We start from the raw sequence: 22210 nt of genomic DNA, 5'->3' as shown, positions 1-22210 counted from the left end.
GAGAACGGCTCAGCCGGCAGAAGTGTCCAGGCCAGCAGCCATGGCCAGGCTGTCCTTCAGTCCCCAGGGCCAAGGAAACACAGCCCCGAGGTAGCATAGCAACATCCAGCTCAGACAAAACATCTCCCCAGGGTGCACATGTGCAGCCACATGCCCAGTGCCCTCCCCACCGGCCAGAGGGCACAGTGTCACCGGCCAGAGGGCCACCAGTCAAGGTTATTAGTGACGCACCTGCCCAAAACAGCAGTCTGGGAGGAACCATGCCAGCCAGGGAGGAACCTTGGCACACAGGAGTGGGACTGGCCACTGTTGACCTTGGGAGCTGCACAAAGCACAGGAGGTACTTAACCCCCTGCAGAGCCCCTTGAAACCTCTTCTGAGCTCTAAACCAGGACAGCTGAGAACACAGGCAGTGTTTTCCTTACCTTTCTGGCAGGGTATCGCTTTCAGCTGACTCTGGCGGAGCCACTATGACTGAAACAACAGGTTACTCGGGGTGAGTAACAGGGGAACATCTGAATTTGTTTTAATAAGAGAAGAAAAATGTTCTCTGGGTTTCTTTAAGCCTCATTTATAAAACTAACCTGCATTTTTAGTTAGCTGCTTCCCTTAGAGCAGGTGGAAAGGGACAGCAAGCTAGCCTCTGGCTGCCTGCAGTGTCTGCACTCACCCTGCCAGGCAGTTATTTGGGACAAGTGTGAAATCCTGATTTGCTAAGAGCTCAATAACCTGTCACACAGAAAATAGCACAGTATATCACCCCTGAGCATTGCTGGCAAAACCCTATGAAGGAAAGAGCTAAGGTAGCCATTGACAAAATTGATAAATACTGAGACATATTTTTTGCCAAATACATGCCAAATAACAGACGTGTCAAAGAGGTTACCTGGAGCAGAAAGACAGCTGGTCCAAACACCACCCACAGCTGGCTTGTCCCTTGTCCCTGTCCCATCCCTTGTCCAACACCAGGGCTGTGTGTACCCTTGTGGAGTTTCCAGGCTGCCCTGTGCCCCACTTCTACCTGTCCCCCTCCCTGTGGGCACTGCCTGGTGCCCCAACCCATCTCCTCATTGTCTCCCTGCAGGAGTGGGCTTGTCCTTGTTAAAAACCCACACCTGGACTTGATGGAGGAGGACGTCCTGTACCACTTGGACTTGGGAACGAAGACGCACAACCTGCCAGCAATGTTTGGGGACATAAAGGTAAAGAGCAGGTCCAAAAGTGAGGCAGCAGCTCCCCCCTGCACAGGCTCTCCAGCTGTGCATCCCACGGTGCTACCGGCCCATGCTGGGCCCGGCTGCTGCCAAAGCTCTCGTGGGGTGGGGTCTGGCTGCTCAGCTAAGGGACTCCACAGCCAAAGCAGCCTGGGCAAGGAGGTTGTCTGTCCTTGTTTGTTTTGGGCAGAAATCACAACAGAAAATTATCCTTTTAAAAACCTGTGGCTCTGTAAAACTTGATTTAATATTGGCCCATGTTGGAGGACAGACAGAGGAGGCATTTGTCCAAAGCATCTTGATCATCATCTACTGGAGACAAGGGAAGGAGAATGTCCTATTTTTGGCTGAGACCTGCTGTCAAAACTGACTTGTCATGATGGCATCCTCTTTCACTTCAAACCAGAGTCTTTCCCTAGCTGTGCAGGGGAAGTGCCCAGGGCTAGAGCAGCCTTTCACAGCGCAGCGTGGGCTCCTGCTGCCCTGCACCCTGGCAGCAGGATTAGCACTGCCCTGGCAGCTGCACACTCATCCTCCTCCTTCCTTCAGTGAGCATATTTTCCTTTAATATGTAAAATTTGTCCTTTTTACTCCCTGACTTTATGGCCTCTGTGCCATCAGCAGTGCTCACTAGTTGCAGTCAGCATTGTTCATAGAATAAATTAACCAATGAGCTCCTCCAACATCTGGGTTTGCTTTGCTATCAGTGGTGATACTACCAGCTCAAATTTGCGGAATTATTTTAGATTTTCTTGCCTAGGACTGATACTCAAGTATGTGCAGCTGTATGGCTGCCCAGACCCAGGGTAGTCGCCACCCTGCCAGAGTGACAGCCTGGGTTTCGTGTTAACTCCTGGTTTTGTGACCTTCAGGTGTTCCAGTGTCCCTTGACTGATGGTGAGGAAGTGGCTTCCTGCTGCTTTCTCTGGGAAGATGTGCCTGGCACAGCCAGCACCGCCACATGCAGGCTGACTCGCGGTACTTGTTCTAGCTAAGTACAACACGCTGATGTTTTATTTCAGTTCGTCTGCGTTGGCGGCAGCCCGAACAGGATGAGGGCGTTTGCCCAGTTCATGCGGCGGGAGCTGGGGCTGGCGGCGGCCGGGGAGGACGTGGCTGACATCTGCGCGGGGTCGGACCGCTACGCCATGTACCGGGCAGGGCCCGTGCTCTCCATCAGCGTGAGTTCCGCGCCGCTTGGGGACATCTCTGGGGACGCGCTCTCGGGCCGTGTGGGGCTGCTGCTGGCAGGGTCCCTCAGCCGGGCAGCGCGGGGGCCCTCTGCCCCAGCACAGGGCACAGGGACGGGCTGGCACGACCTGTCCCTCACATGCCCTCGCCTCCCCCAGCACCCACCAGCAGAGTTTTTCCCTCTTTTCACTGTTCAGCCACTACCACCAGTGCAACCTCAGCCATGGCAAAGCTGCTCCTGTTTGAACAGCATAGCATTCCCCAGCACCTGCTCTCTCCGTTTGGAAAGGGCCGCATTAATAACAGACATACACATGCTCTGCTCAGCTCCGACTGGGAGGCAAAACCACTTTTCACCACACATGAACTATGAAATGCTGCTGGGAGTATTACATTGATACAAGCTTTAAAAGAAAAAGCTGGTCTTATTAATTATTCTTTTAGAGCAGGATTTTTGGCACTGAACACAGGAAAAAGCAAACACAGGCTGTGCTGGGGAGCATTCACACCCAAGAGCTTGGTCCTGACTCCATTTCTTCAGGCACAAGATTAGTCTGAAGTGTGATTCACAGCAGATGGAATCACTCACACAACAGAGCTCGTGTTTCGTCCCTCTGACAAAACCAAACTAATCCTGACCAAGGGAATCAAGCCTGAGGGAATCAGTCTGGGAGGATCCAAGGGGGAGAACGGCCACAAGATTTGCTGTTCCCCAACCTGGCAGCAGCAGTGACACGGCCAGAGGCAAGCCATCACCGAGCTTGTGGCCATGCACCAGCTTTGGCCAGTGCAGAAGGAGACACAGGGTAGAGCACATGGCTGCCCTGGGAAGCATCATGCAGAGCTGCTGCCAACATCACATTTCTGCAAGTTGCTTAGAAACACAACTGAGCTCAAACATACAGGGGCAGGAACACAGACTCCAGCTCTGAATATTTACAATGAGAATTAATTTTTTAGGCATCAGCAAATAAGCCAGGCTGATGTTCCAGAATAACAACATGCAAAAAGGTTTCATATTTAAAACATGATACAAGGCAAACAGAGCATTGGTCTCACAGCCAAGAGAAAGGAGACCAAGCAACACAAAAAGTGGCTGTGTACCTTAATCAATGAGGCTTCCATACATGCTTCCTTCAGGTTTTTGAAGATGATAGCAAAATCAAAAAAATGTGAGGCATTTTCAAGAGGAAAAACCAAACTCCACAGCATCAAACACTTTTTGTACTTAAAAGTTAGGCTAAGGAAAGGATGTTGGCCTAGCAATGGAGCAGAAGACAGATGAACAAGCAACAGAGCACTGGGCAGAGGCAGCAGAAGCCCCAGCAGCTGCAGGCCTGCAGAACATCGGCCAGCCCTGGGGAGCAGCATCAGAGATGGGAGTGGGGCAGCACTGTCCGTGGAGGATGGGAACAAGCCAGTGCCAGCAGTGAGGAGCTGGTAGCCAGGCAGGGGCTGGGGACAGAAGGGCAGCAGGGCAGGGAATGTCAGCCTGGAGGAGGGACAGGCAGCCTGCAAGGCACGCAGCAAACACCTGACCCCGAAGCCTATCCTCACCGAGGGACACAAACCCTTCTGCTGTCCGTTGTGCCCAGCAGTGTAGCAGAGATGCTCCAGTGTGGGGTGAGGACAGGCTGGAAGGCGCATGGAGAAGTGAAGGCTCAGGTTGTTCTCACTGAAATTCACCAGTCCCAGAGCACGAGCAGGATACAACAAAGTGCGAGTCAGCACATGATGCAAGGATTGGCAATGCTTGGGGAAGGTCTGGGAGCATTCAGATGTTGGGATGTATTTGTGGACCTTCCTTGAAAGACAGACACCATCTGTGTGCCTGCACAGGGTCCCCAGGGATGAACACCAGCTCTACTAACTTGAAGAACCTTTAAAGCATCTAGGGGAGGAGAAGAGGTTAGACACCTCACCTGGAGAGACTCAAAAGACCCCAAGATGTCTCTTACCCCTCAAAAAAATTGCTGTTGACATCATCAGCAGAAGAGGCCACAGCATAACCCTCAGCTTGTTGCAGTCATGTACCTGTCACCTGCCACAGCCTCGTGGGGACTGATGTTTCTCTTCTCTCTCCTTCCAACAGCATGGAATGGGCATCCCTTCCATTTCCATTATGCTTCACGAGCTGATCAAACTGCTGCACCATGCAAAATGCCGGGACGTTACTATTATACGCATCGGTACTTCTGGGGGCTTAGGTAAGCGATTCATGGTCTTTTTTCAGAGCAAAACAACTATTATTAAAAAGAACTCTCAGCAATAGGTCATGCAGCTCTGAACTTCAGCATTTTTCAGGTCTCTAAATATCAAACATGGTATTTTCTTTTGGGTCAAACCCAGAAAACTTGTAGCGACTGGCTTGGCAGAGTGCACATTCCCAGAATGTACAAAGGCCTTGATTCCACTACAGCCATGTGTCACTTTCAAAACAGAAAACATGGATTAGTGGTGACCCAAATGAATCCATGTCTCCTGGCTGAGGCAGTGGTGCTGTCCATGCCTGCACAAGCTGGTAGGGGGTACACAGTCTCTGCAAGCCAGAAGCAGCTAAACTGCTGTCACTCACAGAAGTGACACATTCTCACAATCACTTATCCTGTGCTGATTCTGTACATTTTACTTGTACATCTGTGCTACTTCATGAATTCCAATTATTCTCTGACATCTTCTTTACTCGCTGAAAAGAAGAGCCCTGCAAGCACACACAGATCTATTGAGATTTTCCTATTGTGCTGAAGTTTGGCAGCAGGACACAGGTGTTATGAGCTCTGGCAGCCTCCGCTTCCATTTCCACAGGGATCGAGGCTGGGTCTGTTGTGATCACTGACACGGCCGTGGACTCCTCCTTCCAGCCACGTTTTGAGCAGGTGGTGCTGGACGATGTGGTGGTGCGGAGCACCGAGCTGGACAAGGACCTTGCAGAGGAACTACTCACCTGCAGCAGGGACATTCCTGACTTCCCCACGCTCATTGGCCATACCATGTGCACCTACGACTTCTACGAAGGTAAAACCAGCTTTGTCTGTCCTTCCTCACCACACGTAAGGCCAAGTCTTTCCACTCTTCCATGGACAAAGCTATCCAGGGAACAGGCCCCAGAAGGGCTGCAGGCAGAGATCCACATGGTGCTGGGGGGCCCAGGCAGAGCAGGGGCCACCCTGGGAACACACAGCACCACTGCTTGCACCTTGCTGAGTTTGCCACCAAGCTGTTCCCCTACAGCCAGATCGTCACTTCAGAGCTACCAAACACTAGGAAAACATTATGTTGCCTGTGAGATTTCTATACACAAACGTTGGTTACTCTGGAACCATTTCCTTTGCAAAATTAAATGCTGATTGCAGAGTAGATGAAACGTAATAAATGAAGAATTAATAATCTGAGCACTATTTATAAACCTTTAGATCTGCTTGCAGATGCAGCCATCTGTGTATTGCTCAAGTCCATATTTTATTTAAACAAAAAGCCATTTGAGAGGATTAAAGTAGGAGCAGCAATAAACTGAAGGGCAGTCTAGGCTGGCCAGCCACAGGTAAGCATTTGCCTGCCACCCGGCCTTCAGACACTGCGAGAGGAGGAGCTGCACGGGGCACAAGCTGCTCTGAGCACACAGCAGGACAGCCAGAGCCTCCGGAGGAGTTGGAGGAGAGGGCCAGGATGGCTGCCCTCCCTGAACACAGTGTTAGTCCTGCCTGCAGCGGTACCTGGAGCTGCAGCAGGGGAGCACCAGTGCCCTGGGACAGCTCCCTGACCACACCGGTGCTGCCTGCACCAGGAATGCCTCTGCAAGAAGCTCCAGCTTCCATCCACAGCAGCCCCTGCAGAAAAATTAAACCCACATTAAAGGGGTTTCTTCTCCTCAGTGTTCCCATTCTGCACAGCTTGTTGAAGCTCTTCTGGAGTTTTGGGATTTAACCTGGCAGACCTTCACAGCTGATATGCAGCAATGGCCTGTTCCCACAGAGCACAGCATCCGCTGGTACCTCCCACGTGAGCGCTGACTCGACCTTCTACCAGTGTTGAAACCTGCGTCATTCTTTCCCCTATACAGAGACACATCTCGCTGGCTTTAACGCTGAGGGGAAATACGAATTAACCGGCTGCTCACAGGAAAACTCTGTGGGCCTCAGAATTTGGGCACTGCTGGACTTCCCATTTGCACTTATGCCCCATGACACCATGCAAGGCCAACAATGACAGTTCTCTGCTTCCTTTCCAGGTCAGGGGAGATTAGACGGTGCATTATGCTCTTTTTCCAGTGAAAAAAAATTGGAATACTTAAGGAGGGCTTATGAGGCCGGCGTGAGGAATATTGAGATGGAGTCCACTGCATTCGCTGCCCTGTGTGGACTGTGTGGCCTCAAAGGTGAGTCGTGTCGCTTCCACCTCCTCCCCACACACGGGCTAAGCCCCCTCTAGGGGTCCTGTTCTGTGTCAGAAGGCCAAACACACATCCTTAATGATTTTATCTAGAAAAGGACACTAAAGCAGATTTCATAGCTCGGTAAAACCCAAGGGTGCATTAGAAGACCCGAGTGCGTGCTGGACAAACCAACAGCTCCCTCCCTTCACGCCCCTCCTGGCCCTACAGCACGTCCCGACCGCGCTGCCGCAGCCCCGCAGGGTTTGTGAGGCAGAGCCTGGGCAGCGGAGCCGGGAGGGCTGGGCCGTGGGGGCCGGGCAGGAGGGCCCGCTCCGCCCGGGGCCCGTGGGGCCGGGCAGGAGGGCCTGCTCCGGCCGGGGGTCCGTGGGGCCGGGCAGGAGGGCCCGCTCCGCCCGGGGGTCCGTGAGACCGGGCAGGAGGGCCGGCTCCGCCCGGGGGCCCGTGGGGCCGGGCAGGAGGGCCCGCTCCGCCCGGGGGTCCGTGAGACCGGGCAGGAGGGCCCGCTCCGCCCGGGGCCCGTGGGGCCGGGCCGGGCCGTGAGGGCCGGGCCGCGAGCTGACCGCGCTCACCCGCCTGCAGCCGCCGTCGTGTGCGTGGCGCTCCTGGACCGGCTGCAGGGGGACCAGATCCGGGCGTCCCACGAGGTGCTGTGGGAGTACCAGCAGCGGCCGCAGCGCCTGATCGCCGCCTTCATCCGCAAGCGGCTGGGACTCCTCAGCACGGACGGACGGTGAGGGAGCACCGCAGGGCCCCGCGCCGGGAGCGGGGCCGCGGGCCCGGCCCGGCCTCGGAGGCCGCTCCGGGAAGGGAGAGCGCCGGGCCCGCGGGTGCCCGCGGCAGCGGCGGGAGCTGCCGGCCCGCAGCGCGGCTGGACCCGCGCTGACACGGTCTGCGCCGACGGCGAGCTCAGGCTGTGGGACTGCGCTGCAGATTCCTCGCTCCTGGCTCCAGCCGCCGTAAAGGACTGTCCCTCTAACAGGGGTCACTCCTGTCCGCAGCGATCTTCCAGGAAGGAGATCCCTTTGCTTTGGGCATAACGACAAAACCTAAGTAAATAACATGAAAGTTAATCCGTATTTGTGGCCATTATTGTTACTGCTGTTACAAAGGCAGTTCAGATTTTCATTCTTACAGTATTTAAAGATGTCACAAACTGGCACATGCCACGGTTTGAGTACAAGAGGGACACCACAGCACACAGCCGTGGTCAGCTGAGGAGCTCACCTTCAGGCACTGGTTGACATTAAAGACACTTTTCTCACTACCAAAATTCACAAATAAGTAGTCTATCTTGAAACCAAGTAACTTAATTTTCACAGAGAAAGTCTCATCAAGCTTTATAAAAGCGTGATTGAGAGTGAACTGCCCATGCTTCATTCCTGGCATAAAGACAGCTGAGCTCTGAGCTGCCGCTCTTACCCAGCCAAACCCACAAAGCAGGGCTGCAAGAGGTGTGGGTTGAGAAGCCTATCAATCATTAACATTTTTAAAATTACTATTTTCATGTGTGCAGCTTGGAAGATTTTTTTTTTTTTTGTTCAAGTGTTGAAAGACTTATCATGAAAACCAATGTCATTAGAAGCATCTCCGTTTCCTGAAGGGTTCTGATCAGTTGTGAGCAATGCTAAAGTGAGGATTATGAAGTGGGGTGAAACATCCACCTCCTTCCCACAGGAGCAGGAAGGAGGTGTCTGGCCAGGCTGGGGAGCAGCCAAGGGGTCTCCTGGCATGAGCAGCCTTGGTAGTGCTGTGTGAAATACCCTTTTACTGACCTGCATGTTCCCCACACTCCAGTGGTATGTGAACCCTCCCCCAAATCCTCATTCTGGCCTCACTGTATCACTAAAGGCCCTGACTTAGCGTTGTACTGAGGTAGCCCAGCCTTCTACAGACTTCTACTCAGTCTCTACCCTGGGAAATTACATGAAAATAACCACAAGTCTCAGCCTAAAAATCTGTGCCCGCTATTTCAAAACCAATGTCTGCTCCCTTTAAACTTTCTTTTTCATTAACATCTTGGTATTTATAAAATACGACAACTATAATCTCAATTTCAGTGGTGCAAAATTTTTTTTATCTTGTAGATCTGCTTTTAAAGGCAAGGGGAAAAAGATCAACTGCCTAGGTTTGGGATGATGCCTTTCGGGGAATTGTCTCACAGCCAGTCTGTTCCCCACAGCAAGCACTGCTGGTCTCCCCACATGAATATCCAGGGAATATCCCCACAGGAGTAGCTGGTTTGAGGTGGCCAAGTGTGTTTTAAAAATAACAAGTTACCCCAAAGGAGATACCAAAATAAAAGCACAAATATACACAGAATTGTTAATTTTAGCACAAGCACACCAAGGCTGAGTCCAGAAGACATCGCTCCCCCAGCTCAGGGCAGGCTCTGCAGCATTTCCCCCCTAAACTCAGCTGCAACACTGGGATTATGCTGCTCCTGGGCTGACCCTGTGCTCAGTCTCAGGAGTCTGTCACACCAGAAAATAAAGAAATTAAGATACCAGCTCTGTTTATAATTTATGCTGAAAAACTAATCTGCATGAAATTGAATGACTGGTTTGCAGTAAATATGATGCAGCAAGTTGCCTTCTAAATAGAGACAAAGGTTTAAGTTTCATCTTATAATCAAGGAATATTAGAAACATTCATGGCAATGAAGATTTTATAACTAAAAGAATCAAATTCTCAAGAAACCTTGAAAGAAAATAGTGGGATTTATTCATGTAACATAATAAAATCTAAAGCAACTGCTGTGCAAAGCTATTTTGGACTTCTGCTGCCAATTAAATCCCAAGAGTTCTGACTCAAGGTGCTACACATCAGATTGGCCCGGGCTGCGTGTAGGAGTCCTTAAGCAAGGTGTCCCAGCTCCCAGGGACATGGGCAAGCCTCCAGGAGCACGGAGCCCAGCCTCTCCAGACCCACACCGGGCAGGAGTAAGGTGGTGCAGCACAGCTCAGAAGGGCTTGGAGTGCTTTAGAATGGCTGCACACACAGGGAACTGAGCCGTTCTAGGACATCCCAAGGGAATTTAAGGTTTGCATATTGTGGGCCAGAGCAGAGCCGTGATGCTGCTCTGCCCCTCATCTGAGACCTGCTCTACATTCTAAAAGCTGTAGATTCCATGTCTCTTCTTGGAAGCTTCGGTGGTGGAAGTTTTGACAAAACCTCTCTTGCATAAAGTGTTTTATGCAGTCCAGCTTCTCGGAGAGCGAGCTCGACACGGAGCCTGGGGTCAGAAATGACCTGTTAAAAAAACCACAGCAATGATCAATAGAAGCCAAAAAGCTCCCTGAGGAGCTGCTGCCTTCCCCCATGTTCTCCATGCACACAGCCCCAAGTGCAGCACAGACTCCAGTCTCCTCCTGGTTGTTCCTACAGAATCCAAGTGCTTCAAATGCCTTTATGATTTTTCTCACAGTGTCGCCTTGGGCTTACATGGCAGTGCCACTTCCATTTGTCAGAACGACAATTAATCTGAGGGAAATTACTTCTGGAATTTGTCAAAAGTTTATCTGACAAAATTTGTAAGCCTCTTTCCAGTCCCTGTTCCATGGTCTGCAGTGGGACTGCACTGGAAGTACAAGGAAGAGCGACACATTGCTTCCAGTTCCAGCATCACCTCCCCAGTGCCCAGAGCCGCTGGACACCAGCACTGGGCACATGATCCACAGCCCCTGCAGCACTGGAAAGGAGCACGGGGATGTGCTGGGTGGGGATCACATACTGCAGCTCGAGCAGCGCCAAACCCATCTGGAGCTGAAGCAGAAAGAGTATGCTGATAATTGAGACACAGGACCCAAATATACATGTTCAAAGCATCTTTAAGTTTTGTCAGAACCTCATACATTGGTCAGATTTGGGGAATTTTAATAACCAAACAAAACCCACATCTTTCCATTACCAAACTGAGAAGCTTTCAAATGTCTTAAAATGGGCAGTGCTGGACAACTTTAGCTGTAGACATTGTTAAATTTCATCTTATTCAGTGTCAAAATAAAGCTTTTACACCACAGGATTATACCATAGCTCTTCTCTTTCATAAACAATTTTCAAATTCCAGAGTGGGAATAATTGCAAATACATTGACTGAGCAGATAGGGAACAGTGAGGGAATTTAAAGCTATCAAGATGTTCCTTGAGTGCATTTGAAATTGAGGGAGCAGCCTCCTCAGCAACCTGAGTGCCCTGAAACACGAGTACGGCCCGCTCAGCTCCTGATTCACTCTCACAGCACGATTACAGCCCATTACCTGCTCCTCACTGTACGTGTGCAACCTGAACAGGGGCTGCTGCAGCTCAAACTCAGCGTTGGTTCCAATGCCCATCCGAGCTTTTGATGCCACTGTGTCAGCCGCTGCTCTGGCTGGATCAAATTTTGCAACAACGGCAACCTAAAGACACAGTATGAAAGTAGCAATTACTCTGTCTGTGTAGAGCTAAGGCGAGAGCAGGTCAGTATCAGGAGCACCCCTTTGAGGACACCATTGTTCACCGTCTCCGCAGTGACCCGGGAACAGCGGCGCAGGGCCCCAGCTGCCGAGGCGGCCTGGGCACAACAAGGACGTGTGAGAGAGAAGCAACAGCACCCGGAGCTCTCCAACAGACACTGACACGAGCTCCAGTGTCCAACCCAGTCTCTACAAGGAACCAGCAGCCTCAGAATTCTGCAATACCCACAATTCCTGGAAGTCCAGACTTTCTTCTTTTTCTTTCAATGGAAACAAAGGTGTTCAGGGTGATAGTTCACAATTTTACAGAGTCACAGGCAACAGCATTGAGTGATATGCCCCAAATAACACAACTCTGTTTTTTTTTCTGAAGTGCATCTGCTTTAACTGTGTAATTTCCTGTGGCTAGATCAATATCAAAGACTCCCAGACACTGTACTGTGCCAGAGTTAATCTTTTTTCATTGTTTACTTTCTTTGTGTGGAAATATTTAGATGCAGACTAATACTACTTTGGAAAAATACAGAAAGATGCACGAGCAAAATAGCTAAAGTCAGAAGCCCATATGAAGAATGGCTAAAACCAGAAAAAATACTTTAAATTGCGTACAATAATTTTTTCATCCATCTCTTTAATAAAATATCACCTTTGTATTTACAGGCTGCCAAAATCTACAGGCCAAATTACTTTAGTAAAGATCTTCCCCCCCGTCCCCATACAAACACTGTACATACTTTATGAAGCAGGATTTCATTAGTGTGAAATGGAGAATAGATGTTGATCAGAGAAGCAAAATGTAGTGGGACCATCAACATCCCAGGCAAAGGCCCTTCCAGAAGCATTTTCTACTCTGGCAAGAAAATTGACTCAGTGGGAAGAGCTCAACAGATCATGACTACTAACCAGCCTCTTTGGAGGAAAAAACAGGGAGATTACATACAAAAATGTAAATTCAGACAAAATTACTCTTTCAAAAGTCAGCAGTATAAAAAAATAACCCTAGCAGTACTTTTACTATGATATTAGAAGCATTAGTAAGTATTTTATGGGTGTCTTTTTAAAAGTAATGTGCAAAAGTTTCAGAGACTCAGATATCTCTGAAGAAAAGTCACCCAAGGTGTGCAAGTTTTCAGAATTTAAAAATAATATAAATTACTCATAAATCTTGCCTTAGACTCAAGGCAGACTTAAGGTTATTAGAACAAACAAAACCCAGAAAAAAATCACAGAAGAAAAAATCACATCCGACCTGGGAAAAAACCTTCTCTATCTCCTCTCAGCTATCAGCAGCTCCTACGGTACAATTTAATGTCATAATGTACAAAGGACACAGGATTTATAACAGGAGAGAATTACTATTGGTCAGACCTAAAGTGCCTTTTCCAGTTTGAGAGATTGCTCTCTTATCGATGCCTGCCCTGGCAGAGGGTGCTGGTGGCAGCGCGTGTGAGCCCCTGCAGCCAGGGCCAGCCCACCTGCTGCCGGAGCGCTTCCAGGCGCTTCTCCTTCTCCTCCTCCTGCCGGGCCTGGAGCAGGGCCAGCTCCTTCTTCTCCTGCAGCCGCTTCTCCAGCAGGGCTCGTCGGAGCTGCACCCTGCGGGCACACGGAAACGCTGGGCAGTGACACCGCCACTCCTGCGCTGCCAGTTCAGGTCCAGAACCGCGCTGAGGCTCTCTAGACCCACCCGGTGAGGCCATGGTGGTTCAGCAAAACACCTCAGAAACCCGAAGGTGTGCTCATTTCAGCGGGCTCTTTTTGTTGGAGTTCTTCGGTTTGGGTTTTTTGGGGAAGGGGAGTTTGGGGAGTTGTGCTTTCTGATTTGTTTCTCGGTGGGTTTAGGTTGGTCAGTTGTTCTTTTAAACAACTTGGCTAACCTTTCAGATTCCATGTCTAGACCACAGATTTTCTCTAGCATGCTTTATATAGCCCTGGTACTCTTTTTTTCTCCCCCATTTTCTTTGCCAAGAAGAAATGTTCTCTCACATCTGTGTAAGACAGAAGAAATCTTTCCTATAAACCCTTTCCATTAAAAGAAAAACCTCCCTCCCAGTCTTGTCACTGGAAAAAGAAAAAAAAAATGAGACTTACACCCGTCTTTCAAAGGAAAAAGCTGGAGGTTCACACCAGTAACTCCAGAACTTTGCCCGCAGCACTACTGTGCTGCTCCAACTTTCACTGCAGGCATTTTTAGACTGTTGTGCAGAGTCTGTTCCTTATGGAGCTATAGATATTTGTTGGGATGTCACTCTTAGACCTTCTACAGGAGTTGCCATGCTTTGAATTTGGAGAATTACCCCCCTTTTGCCCTTCAAATTTCAACTTGCCTTTAGAAAAATTGAGACGAGAAAGCTGGTTCAACTACAATAAAACATGTATTGTTATTTTCTTACTTTCCAAATTTTAGTAAGCTCAAAGGAGTATAAAATATGTGCTATAAACTGCAGCAATCAGAACTAAACCTATGGTTCTGCTGGTGGCTAGTGAAGATCTCTGTGTCAATAACCCAACCACAATTAGCAGGACAAATAGATTTATCCTAAGAGTGTGGTACAAGGCTGCCTGGGGGTACCCCAGCGAGGCTTCCAATTTCTCACAGTGTCCACTGTAGTTTAGGCAGAGAAATGCTACAGCAGCAGCGCTCAAGGGTCATTCTGTACCAGGGAAGAAGCCTAATCTGCTTTTTATATGGAGAACATTTAATAAAAAGCAATCCTTCTTTTTTTTTTTTTTTTTTTGAAAAAAGACAAAAATTATACTGAAATCCTTCCAGTCTGCTTGAGCTGTCTATTGTGACACATGTGTTAAAATACTCCAGAGTTACCTAACATGAAATTCAGTACTCTGGAAGTTTCTGTGCAAAGCCAAGAAGGAAGACTGGGGGGCACTTGGCCAGGCCCAAGGTCAAACACTTTGTCTTGCCCCCGGCAGTTTTCCTGCGCGGGGGAATACCAAGCAGTGCTAAACTGAAGCATTCTGCAGCCTTTCCGTGCCCAGTTGGAACCAGGGCAGGTGATCCCGACTGACTGCAGCCAGGGAGCAGCTGGGGAGCGGGGGCAGAGCGAGCAGCACGAGGGTCCTGTCATCCCCCACAGGCTGCAGATGGACTGTCATTGTCAGCAGGCGATGGCACAGCTGTGAAATCCACACCCAGGGAAGGCAGGCACCTTGGAAACACATACTCAACTGCACATCGTGTTCCTAAGGTGGAACGCCCTTCCAATGCTTCTTTATACTCGGCTTCAATGTTTACTCAAGCTTTGATTTCACCCTGTCCACATCTAAATAAAGTTGTTCATTCTCTTTCACTCTATTACACTTGGCAACATTTTAGGTACTATTTCTTCTACGTAAAGTTAATTTTATCGAAAACCTCAAAATAAAAATATCTTCATACTTAATTTTGCTTTTAAGCACCATAGGAAGCAACATTTTAATAAATCACCAGCTGATAAATGAGCATAACTGATTAGTTCCAGTAAAGGTACCTTTTGTAGCATTGCAGGTACACATTTGTGTAATTTTTGATAAGCATATTTTCATTAAAACTCTGCTTTCAGACACTGTCTCATAGATTTTCAATAGGAAATCATGAACTACTATGTCTGGAGAGCCCAGGAGAGTTTCAGGGGGGTGAGTGAGAGCCCTGAGGTGGGATGAGGGAGGTGAGCCCACACGGAGCTGCAGCACCCACACCCCGGCCCTGGAGAACAGAACCCCATGGCAAACAGTGGCCATCACTCTGTTCCCGTGGGTCAATCACATCAAGTCCTGGCACACAGCAATCCCTGCCTTCCCTTGGAAGCTGGGGCCAGGCTGGCAGCAGTTCAGGTGCTGGGGTAGAACACGGCAGGTGTTTCCCACTCGCTGCCTCCCTGGAGAGCAGCACTGTGCCAACCTGTTTCCCATAGGTAATCTGTGCAAATATTTGCACAATTCCATGCCAATTTTATTTTCACCCTGCAAGAGTAATGCCAGATCTATTGCTTTTGGGGGGAACAATCTTTTAGAACATGTGGTGTATTTTCAAACCATTTCCTACCTCAGGGACCTGATGGAGAGCCTGACTAAAATTCACTGCACAGATAAAAAAGAAGTGGACTGGTAGCAACAAACACTTGCCTCTTTGGATGTTAATTTTTGAAGCACAGTAAGACTTAAATGCAGCTGGTAGTTGTTGATACCACATTAAAAAAGAGCTTATAATTTAGTGTTGTGAAGACACAGACACGTGGAGTGAAGACATTCAGCACAGCTGAGTGTGCGATCCTGCCCCTCTAAAGCAGGGACTGGAGCAGAGGCCCCTCCTGGCCCACACTCACTTTCCATGGGGCACACTAACTCCTTACCCCCGAGCAGTCCCACAGCCGTGCCAGGAGAACAGGCTGAGTTCCCCTGAATGCCAGCCAGCAGAGCTCCCACCGTGGATCTCACACCTGCTGGGTGTCTGGAGCACGTTCCTCTCTCAGCCTGTCAGTTGCTAAACCTTCCATTTTTATTAGGAAAAAACAGAACCAGAACTCTTTGCTTTCCTTTTCAAATGTGGCCAGCCCAGACCTTTTATGACAACACACCAGTAATCAGAGCTCTTGTTCAGACAGCTTTAGTCTCTGTTCTCAGCCTGAAGGAGTTTAAATCTGCAATTTCTGCATTATCAGCAAACACAACAACCAGCAAGAACATACAGCAGTCAGGTAAGGCACCTCCACCCTGTTTTAAGAACTGGACCACTATCAGCAGACAGCACCAAATGAACAGAAAAAAGCACAAAAGTAGTATGATTTTTGCCTGCATCTGGGGGCATTTGACAGGACTGGGGCAGATCTTGCCCAGTGATTCTTGTAAGCATGGTTTTACAAATTTTGTATTAAATTACTTGGATAAGAGAATTAATAGAGAATAGATACTGGGCTTGGAGCAGAAATCACAACCCTTCCTCCCCTTTCTGAATGCAGAGAACATCACTTAATTGGATTTCTTGCCGATTTCACTATTCTCACTACATTTCATTTGCTCAACATCTATGGGATCTTACACAGAGTTTCACCCACTGGGCTGAGGCATGTGTGGGTTAACACAGCCTGGAGACAACAAAGAATTGCAGCTACCTAGGAACATTCACAGCCAAAAAATGAAATTCCTAATCAGTCAAATGTCTCCACTCTCAGACAGGAGTTGAAGAATGCAAATTTAGACTCAATCACTTGAAAGTCTACTTGCAGTTTCAGGTGCCTTTAATCCCTTACTTTGACCTGGTCAGAGCCCTGGCTATTGCAATTACAAAGTAAGACCTGAATAAACAGAACATCATAGTAACTCTGTGATAATAAGTTACTTTTTCATAAACAAACTCAATTAGTTAATTTTAAATCAATTTAGTTAGATTAAAAGCAATCCAGGATAATAGCAGAGTTTTTAAAAAATATTTTATTGTACCTATTGGAAACTCTATGCGCTATCCAGGCCATTTCCTCATCTCCTGCACTTTGAATGGTCAGTCAGCTCATTTTTCCCTTTCCCAAATGACCCTGAGAATGTGTTGGATCAGAACTGTTGTACCAGCCTGTGCCACGTTTCATGAGTGTTCTCAAAGACTCAAACCCAGTTTCTGTGCTCTGGCAGGTGGCACACACCAGGACACTGTCAGTTTTGCAGTGCTGCACTGAACATGACAATGCCACATGTGCACCTGAGCCTGGGCAGTGAAATGCTTCATTTTGTACAGTAGGTCAGTTCTGAGTGACAGAATGCACAACATTTACTGACTTCTGATTCACAATAGCCCGAAGGGCTGATTATCTCCTCCCAGTAATTCAAATACACGTGTTCCTTCTCCTATGAGCTAAAACCACTGCAGGCATGTCTAAGGAAAGGTAGAGGTATATTTGTAGCATAAGGACATAGACATTTAAATTAAGTTGTCAGAAAGGTGTCCTAACAAAGTAATACTCAAGCAGTGTTTCCCACAGAATCCTTACAGCCAATTTTAATATTTTAATGCCAATGGCACTTTAATCCTATTTTAATTGCCTTTTTTGTCACACAACTTGGTGGCTCCCTCTATGTAAAAAGAGTCAGCCTGTGCTTTGAGAGCAGCTATAACCAGACTGCACACAGGGGTTTTATGTTCCTCTCACAGAGGGATTCCTCTAGGAAATCCAGTATTTCTTGAACAGGCCGTGAAAAGTCATATTGTCCAACAAAGACTTGGCAATTCAAGACTGAGCAGGCTTAAGTCCTAAATCCCATCAAACAGGTGAAGAGCATCTACAGTTAGATGAGCAATTTAGGACTCTCTAAGATAACAATAAATATCTTTGAATCTGTTAAGTGCTGAATGTGTTCCTTGCACTTGTCCCTCAAACAAACCAAACCTGATTATAAATCATTCTGCAAAGTGAAAGTCTTTTTTATAAAAAGACCTATAGAAGGTCTTATTACTCAGATACATTTGATGACATTTAGTGCTTACAATGGTCTGAAATTTTGATGGATGTTAATTAATTAATTCAAACTGAAATAAATTGCAACTAGGATACAATCACCTAGGATGCAACCTTACTATATGGCTTGAAGCATTTGACAACCTGGAAGGAAAAAAAATATTCTAATCCTCAAATTATTCTAAAAAAGAAACTCAGGAGATCAAAGCAAATTAGATTATAAGAAGATCCTATTGATACTAAAGGTATTCACATTTAATTTATTTTACCTTTCTTTGTCTTTGGCTGCTTGTTCAGCCATTAATTTTCTCAATTCTTCCAGATGTTGTAGATCTCTCTCCTCCTGTTCTTGCCACTTGAGCTCTTTCTCAGCCCAGTATTTTTTCAGCTAGAGTTTGACCAAATACAGCAAACAAATTAACACTCATTCCAAAGCCCATACAGTGAGAACAAAGCAAGCAAGAAAAGAATTAAGTTAGAGATTCCAATTTTGATCCTTTTAGTATAAAATTTCTATTTAGAGCACTACAAGCTAACAGAATATATATTAGGAGGGCAAGAGGGTGTGGAGCCCCCACAATAAAAGTAGTAAAATCAGTCTGTGAACACTAATTTGAATCTATTTTTCCACCACAATTTGAAGACTACCACTTCCATTCTGCTTGCATTCCTCAGAAAAGCAGCTGTAGTATAAGGTTATCAGCCCTTTTAAGGATCTAGGATGTATAATAATATTCCAATGAAACATATGACTGCTGACCCCAAACAGCTGCTATTCCATCTGTGCATAGGCAGAGGGCTGCTCTATCTAGGCATTACACACAGCAAGAGAAAAGTTTGCACAACCAGAATATTTACAGATAAAATTAATATTGGTGGTGGTTGGGTCAGCACTGGCTCTCTAAATCTCTTCCTTCCCTGTGGTTTCAGAGCCACCTGCCACTACAAACACCATGTGTACAAAGCAAACACACAGAAGGAGCTGGAACAAAAAGAGAAGCAGCAGCAAAGCTACTTGTGACCCAAGCAGCAAACCCTCACTAAACGTCCCTCTCTGTGCCACTGGACTCAGAGGTAAAGTCTCAGTGAAACAGCCACACGGATTTCTGCTTTCTAAAGCATTACATCCACCACAGTGCATTTCTGAGTGCCTATCAATTGCCTCCAAGGCATTTCCCCGGGAGTTGGCACACAAGCCCTGGGAACACTGTCCCCCAGGGGTGCCCCTGCAGCTGCGCTGCAGGCGCTGTGCTGCCGGGCTCCCCTGCTGCATTGCAGCACACGGCTGCAGCACTGGCAGCTTCCCGAGGCTGCCATGCTGCCCAAAGCACAGACCTGTGCAGTCAGACCCTGCCGTGCCTCTGTGCCTGTTTTGTGACAGAGACACAGTGACTTGCTGAGGCTTTTTTCCTAAGAAATGCAACAGAGTAACGTGACTGTGCGTCAGATCAGGCAGCTTTAGAGCTGAAATGGACCGCAGAAAGACCTGACCAACCATTTGCCCATCTCTGCATCAATACATAATACTTTACAAGAATACAGATGCTGTGAGATCAGCTGTACATTTTAGAAGCAATGGTACACATTAATATATGCAAAAATGTATAAGAGATTCTCATACTTTCTCTTTATCCTGAGCTCTACGAATGGTTTCCTGTTCTCTCTGTAGCCTTTCTCTCTCATCTTCCTTTTCTTTTCTTCTGGCAGCTACAGCAGCTTCTAGTTTAGCAGCTTCTTCCTGCTGTGCTTTCCACTGTAGAACCTGGAAGAAACAGTTGAAGAGACAGTCCTGCAGCAGACTGTGTAACACTGATCCTGCCAAGCTGGGACTGGGAAGGAAACTCATGTAATCTGCTTACAAAGTAAGTTTTATAATCTTATCAACAACACAACCATTTAGCATGCACCGGCTTTCTGCATGTTCATGTGCAGTTCCCAACTCATAGCATAATATGCAATAAAATCACACATGAAAAGGTTTTAGGCAAAATTGCTACAACCTTCTCAGTAATTCACATCTCCCTTCAGCACTTAGGACCTATGAAGGGATGGAGACCAAGAGTCCCAGGGCAGAGTGCATTTGCAGCCCTTAGCCCAGGCACTCCTGTAACAGCACCTTGCTCACACCTGGGCTCACTCCAGTGACAGGGACTTCACCTCTGTCAGCTCAGATGCTGCAGCCCAGTCTGGGACCCCTGCTCAGAGCCCGTGGGGTCCTGCACGCCTGACAGCCCACTCCTCTGTGGGAAGAGAGGCAGTGCTGCCCGGCACAGCGGGGCAGGGCCACGCTCCCTGCCTCCCTCGCTGCAGGGCCTGCCACACTTCCTAACAAAACTTCCTGGGGGTGGCATGGACACCCAGCCCAGCGTGCCAGAAATCCATTCCTGGCACGATCCTGACTGTGCTGGTTGAAGGAGACAGCTGGTCCCCATAGCTGGCCATGGGCAGAACCTGCAGAGCCCCAGCCAGCGTGGCCCCGATCCACCTCGGTGCTGCCACGAGCAGCAGTGTGCTCATCTGTCTCACGCTGGTTTCTACAGGATCAATGATGTCTCCTTTTTGTTGGCTTGCCAGCTCTTTTTGTAATGGATTTGTCAAGCACTAACAGAACTCTGCCTTCCTCTAAGGAACAAGCATTGCAGCCATTTTCCAGCTGGTTTTCTACACTACAGCACTTTAATACAAAGGTATGAAAATGCTTATAATTTTTCCACCTTAACTGCATTTCACTGCTGTGTGTGCAGATTACTAATTCTTCTGGTTTGTGCTTATAAAAGATGTCCTGTTTAGAAATCCAGCGCTCACCATGGTCTAAGGTTCTCAGAGAGCTTCATCTCTGAATGATGCCATGCTTACCCTGCTTCTTGCTAAAATAACAATTATACTTTTTTCTTTGCAATACACTGAACAATGCTGTGACTTCACATGGAGTTCAGGCAAAGTGATAACATGAAAATAACCTGAAAATGCAGAGGGTGCAAAGAGGACAGAGTCAGGCTCCTCCAGAGGTGCCCAGTGACAGGGGGGAAAGCAACAGGCACAGACTGAAACCCCTGAAATTCCAATGCATCCATCACTTCCCTGCTGGGAGGCTGGATGAACGTGCTGGCCAGGGAGGTTGTGGAGCTGTTTAAACCTGGATTGCACACAGTCACCAGCTGGACCTGACCTGCTTGGGCGGGAGTGACCTCGGGGTCTGGAGAGGTCCCTGCAGCCTCAGCTGCAGCACCCGAGCCAAGCTTCCCACACACTTGAAACTTGTGACACCAGGGCTGTCGAAATTGAAATCTCCATGTAGCAATTTTGGCAGCAGCCTGCTCATGCAGTTTAGAGGTTTAAGAATCTAAAATAAAATGCTAAATTGTTTCAGTTACCCTTCACTTCCACCCTAACGAACTCAAAAAGAAATGCTTTGAAAATGAGTCAGAAGAACGTGCAATCCTTTCTACCTTGCTTTTGAAACAGACTGAAGCAAAACCATATATAGAAAGATTTAAAATCTAACAACAAGCAAGCAGTGAATGAAATCTGCAAAAAGCATACTCAGATTGGAGCTGGGATAAGCTGCAGGAGCATTTGAAGGAGCTTTAAACTTCTGTAATAACATCACAGATTTTCTCAACTGATATGAGGTAACAGTCAGATTATGTAACAAAAAAATTGCTTTTTGTAAGCCTGGATTTCCCTACATGCTGCTTCCCACTCCTTTCAAATGCTCTCCAGTACTGAGGTCAATGCCAGTGGGTGCAGCTCATGATGCAGCTTCAATCCCCTCCATGTCTGAGAACTCCCCTGATCCTCCAGGGGTCTTCTCTGGATATTTGTTTATCCATTAACCAGGGGCTTGTTTGGTTGTTTGATTGCAGCCATTAGTAAACTGGCCTCAACAAAAGCTGCATTTCCCTGATGCCTCAGGAGAAGCAGTGCCTGGAAGTGCCCATGGAGAACAGAGAGAACCCTGCCGGGAGTCTGGGACGATGGCAACTGACTGAAGGAAGCAAACCACACTGAAGCAGTGAGCAGACACAGACACTGATCTGTGCTGAAATCACCTCAAGCCTCCCTGTGAACCCATTCCACTAGCAGCAGTTTGCGTGGCGTGTGTGACACCCTGCCCTTGTGCCACCATCACCTTCTGGGGCTGTTTCCACGCAGCTCTTTCCTCACAGCCTTTTGATCCAAGTCAGAAATCAATACTGGGGCACAATCTAGGTTTCTGACAGGTTATGTACAAACAAGTGAGCATAACCAAGCACCAAATTCAGAACTTCACTAAGCTAACAAAGCATTAATCACACAGTAGTGTTCCCCAGACAGAAGGGACAGGCCAGAAACTCAGTGTGTATCTCCACTCCTACCATGCTCCCTACTCTGCCCTAAATCACTACTAACACATACATTTACTCAGGGGGTAGAACATACTTCCATTTTTTAAATTTCAATTCTGAATCTACTTTTTTGGTTTTTAGTTAGGATTTTAAATGTATGAGCCCAAGGCCAATCAGAAAAATGGATAAC

At 47.9% G+C, this 22210-nt stretch overlaps 2 protein-coding genes and 1 long non-coding RNA gene across 6 annotated transcripts in view; 2 read left to right on the top strand and 1 right to left on the bottom strand.

Annotated features, from left to right (window-relative positions):
* Window positions 1-339: 339 nt before the first annotated feature.
* Window positions 340-7579, top strand: UPP2 (uridine phosphorylase 2). Its single transcript, XM_068195084.1, has 7 exons — window positions 340-496; window positions 1085-1202; window positions 2237-2395; window positions 4498-4612; window positions 5211-5420; window positions 6634-6780; window positions 7378-7579. The coding sequence occupies exons 1-7, from the start codon at window positions 471-473 to the stop codon at window positions 7530-7532; spliced, it is 930 nt and encodes a 309-aa protein (XP_068051185.1). The 5' UTR covers window positions 340-470; the 3' UTR covers window positions 7533-7579.
* Window positions 7580-9698: 2119 nt separating this feature from the next.
* CCDC148 (coiled-coil domain containing 148) overlaps window positions 9699-22210 on the bottom strand; it is a 36423-nt gene continuing 23911 nt past the window's right edge. The window contains exons 10-14 of one of the 3 annotated variants that reach the window (XM_068195070.1): window positions 19314-19454; window positions 17962-18080; window positions 12728-12845; window positions 11055-11195; window positions 9699-10047 (exon numbers count right to left, since the gene is read on the bottom strand). In XM_068195070.1, coding sequence (XP_068051171.1) covers window positions 9901-10047; window positions 11055-11195; window positions 12728-12845; window positions 17962-18080; window positions 19314-19454 — 666 coding nt within the window. In that variant the 3' untranslated portion in view covers window positions 9699-9900. The remainder of the gene's footprint in view (window positions 10048-11054; window positions 11196-12727; window positions 12846-17961; window positions 18081-19313; window positions 19455-22210) is intronic. The other 2 variants (XM_068195071.1, XM_068195072.1) reach the window with 2 other exon arrangements.
* On the top strand, window positions 15748-18737 carry LOC137476758 (uncharacterized). Of its 2 annotated transcripts, none has more exons than XR_011000568.1 (3): window positions 15748-15943; window positions 16872-16977; window positions 18623-18737. It is a non-coding gene; the product is annotated as an uncharacterized lncRNA (long non-coding RNA). The 2 variants fall into 2 exon arrangements; XR_011000569.1 differs by lacking the exon at window positions 18623-18737 and adding an exon at window positions 17426-17646.

This window comes from Anomalospiza imberbis, chromosome 7, assembly GCF_031753505.1.
Source record: "Anomalospiza imberbis isolate Cuckoo-Finch-1a 21T00152 chromosome 7, ASM3175350v1, whole genome shotgun sequence".
NCBI classification, from domain to species: domain Eukaryota; kingdom Metazoa; phylum Chordata; class Aves; order Passeriformes; family Viduidae; genus Anomalospiza; species Anomalospiza imberbis.
Note: the sequence above shows the minus strand (reverse complement) of the source record. Positions and strands in the feature narration are given on the sequence as shown.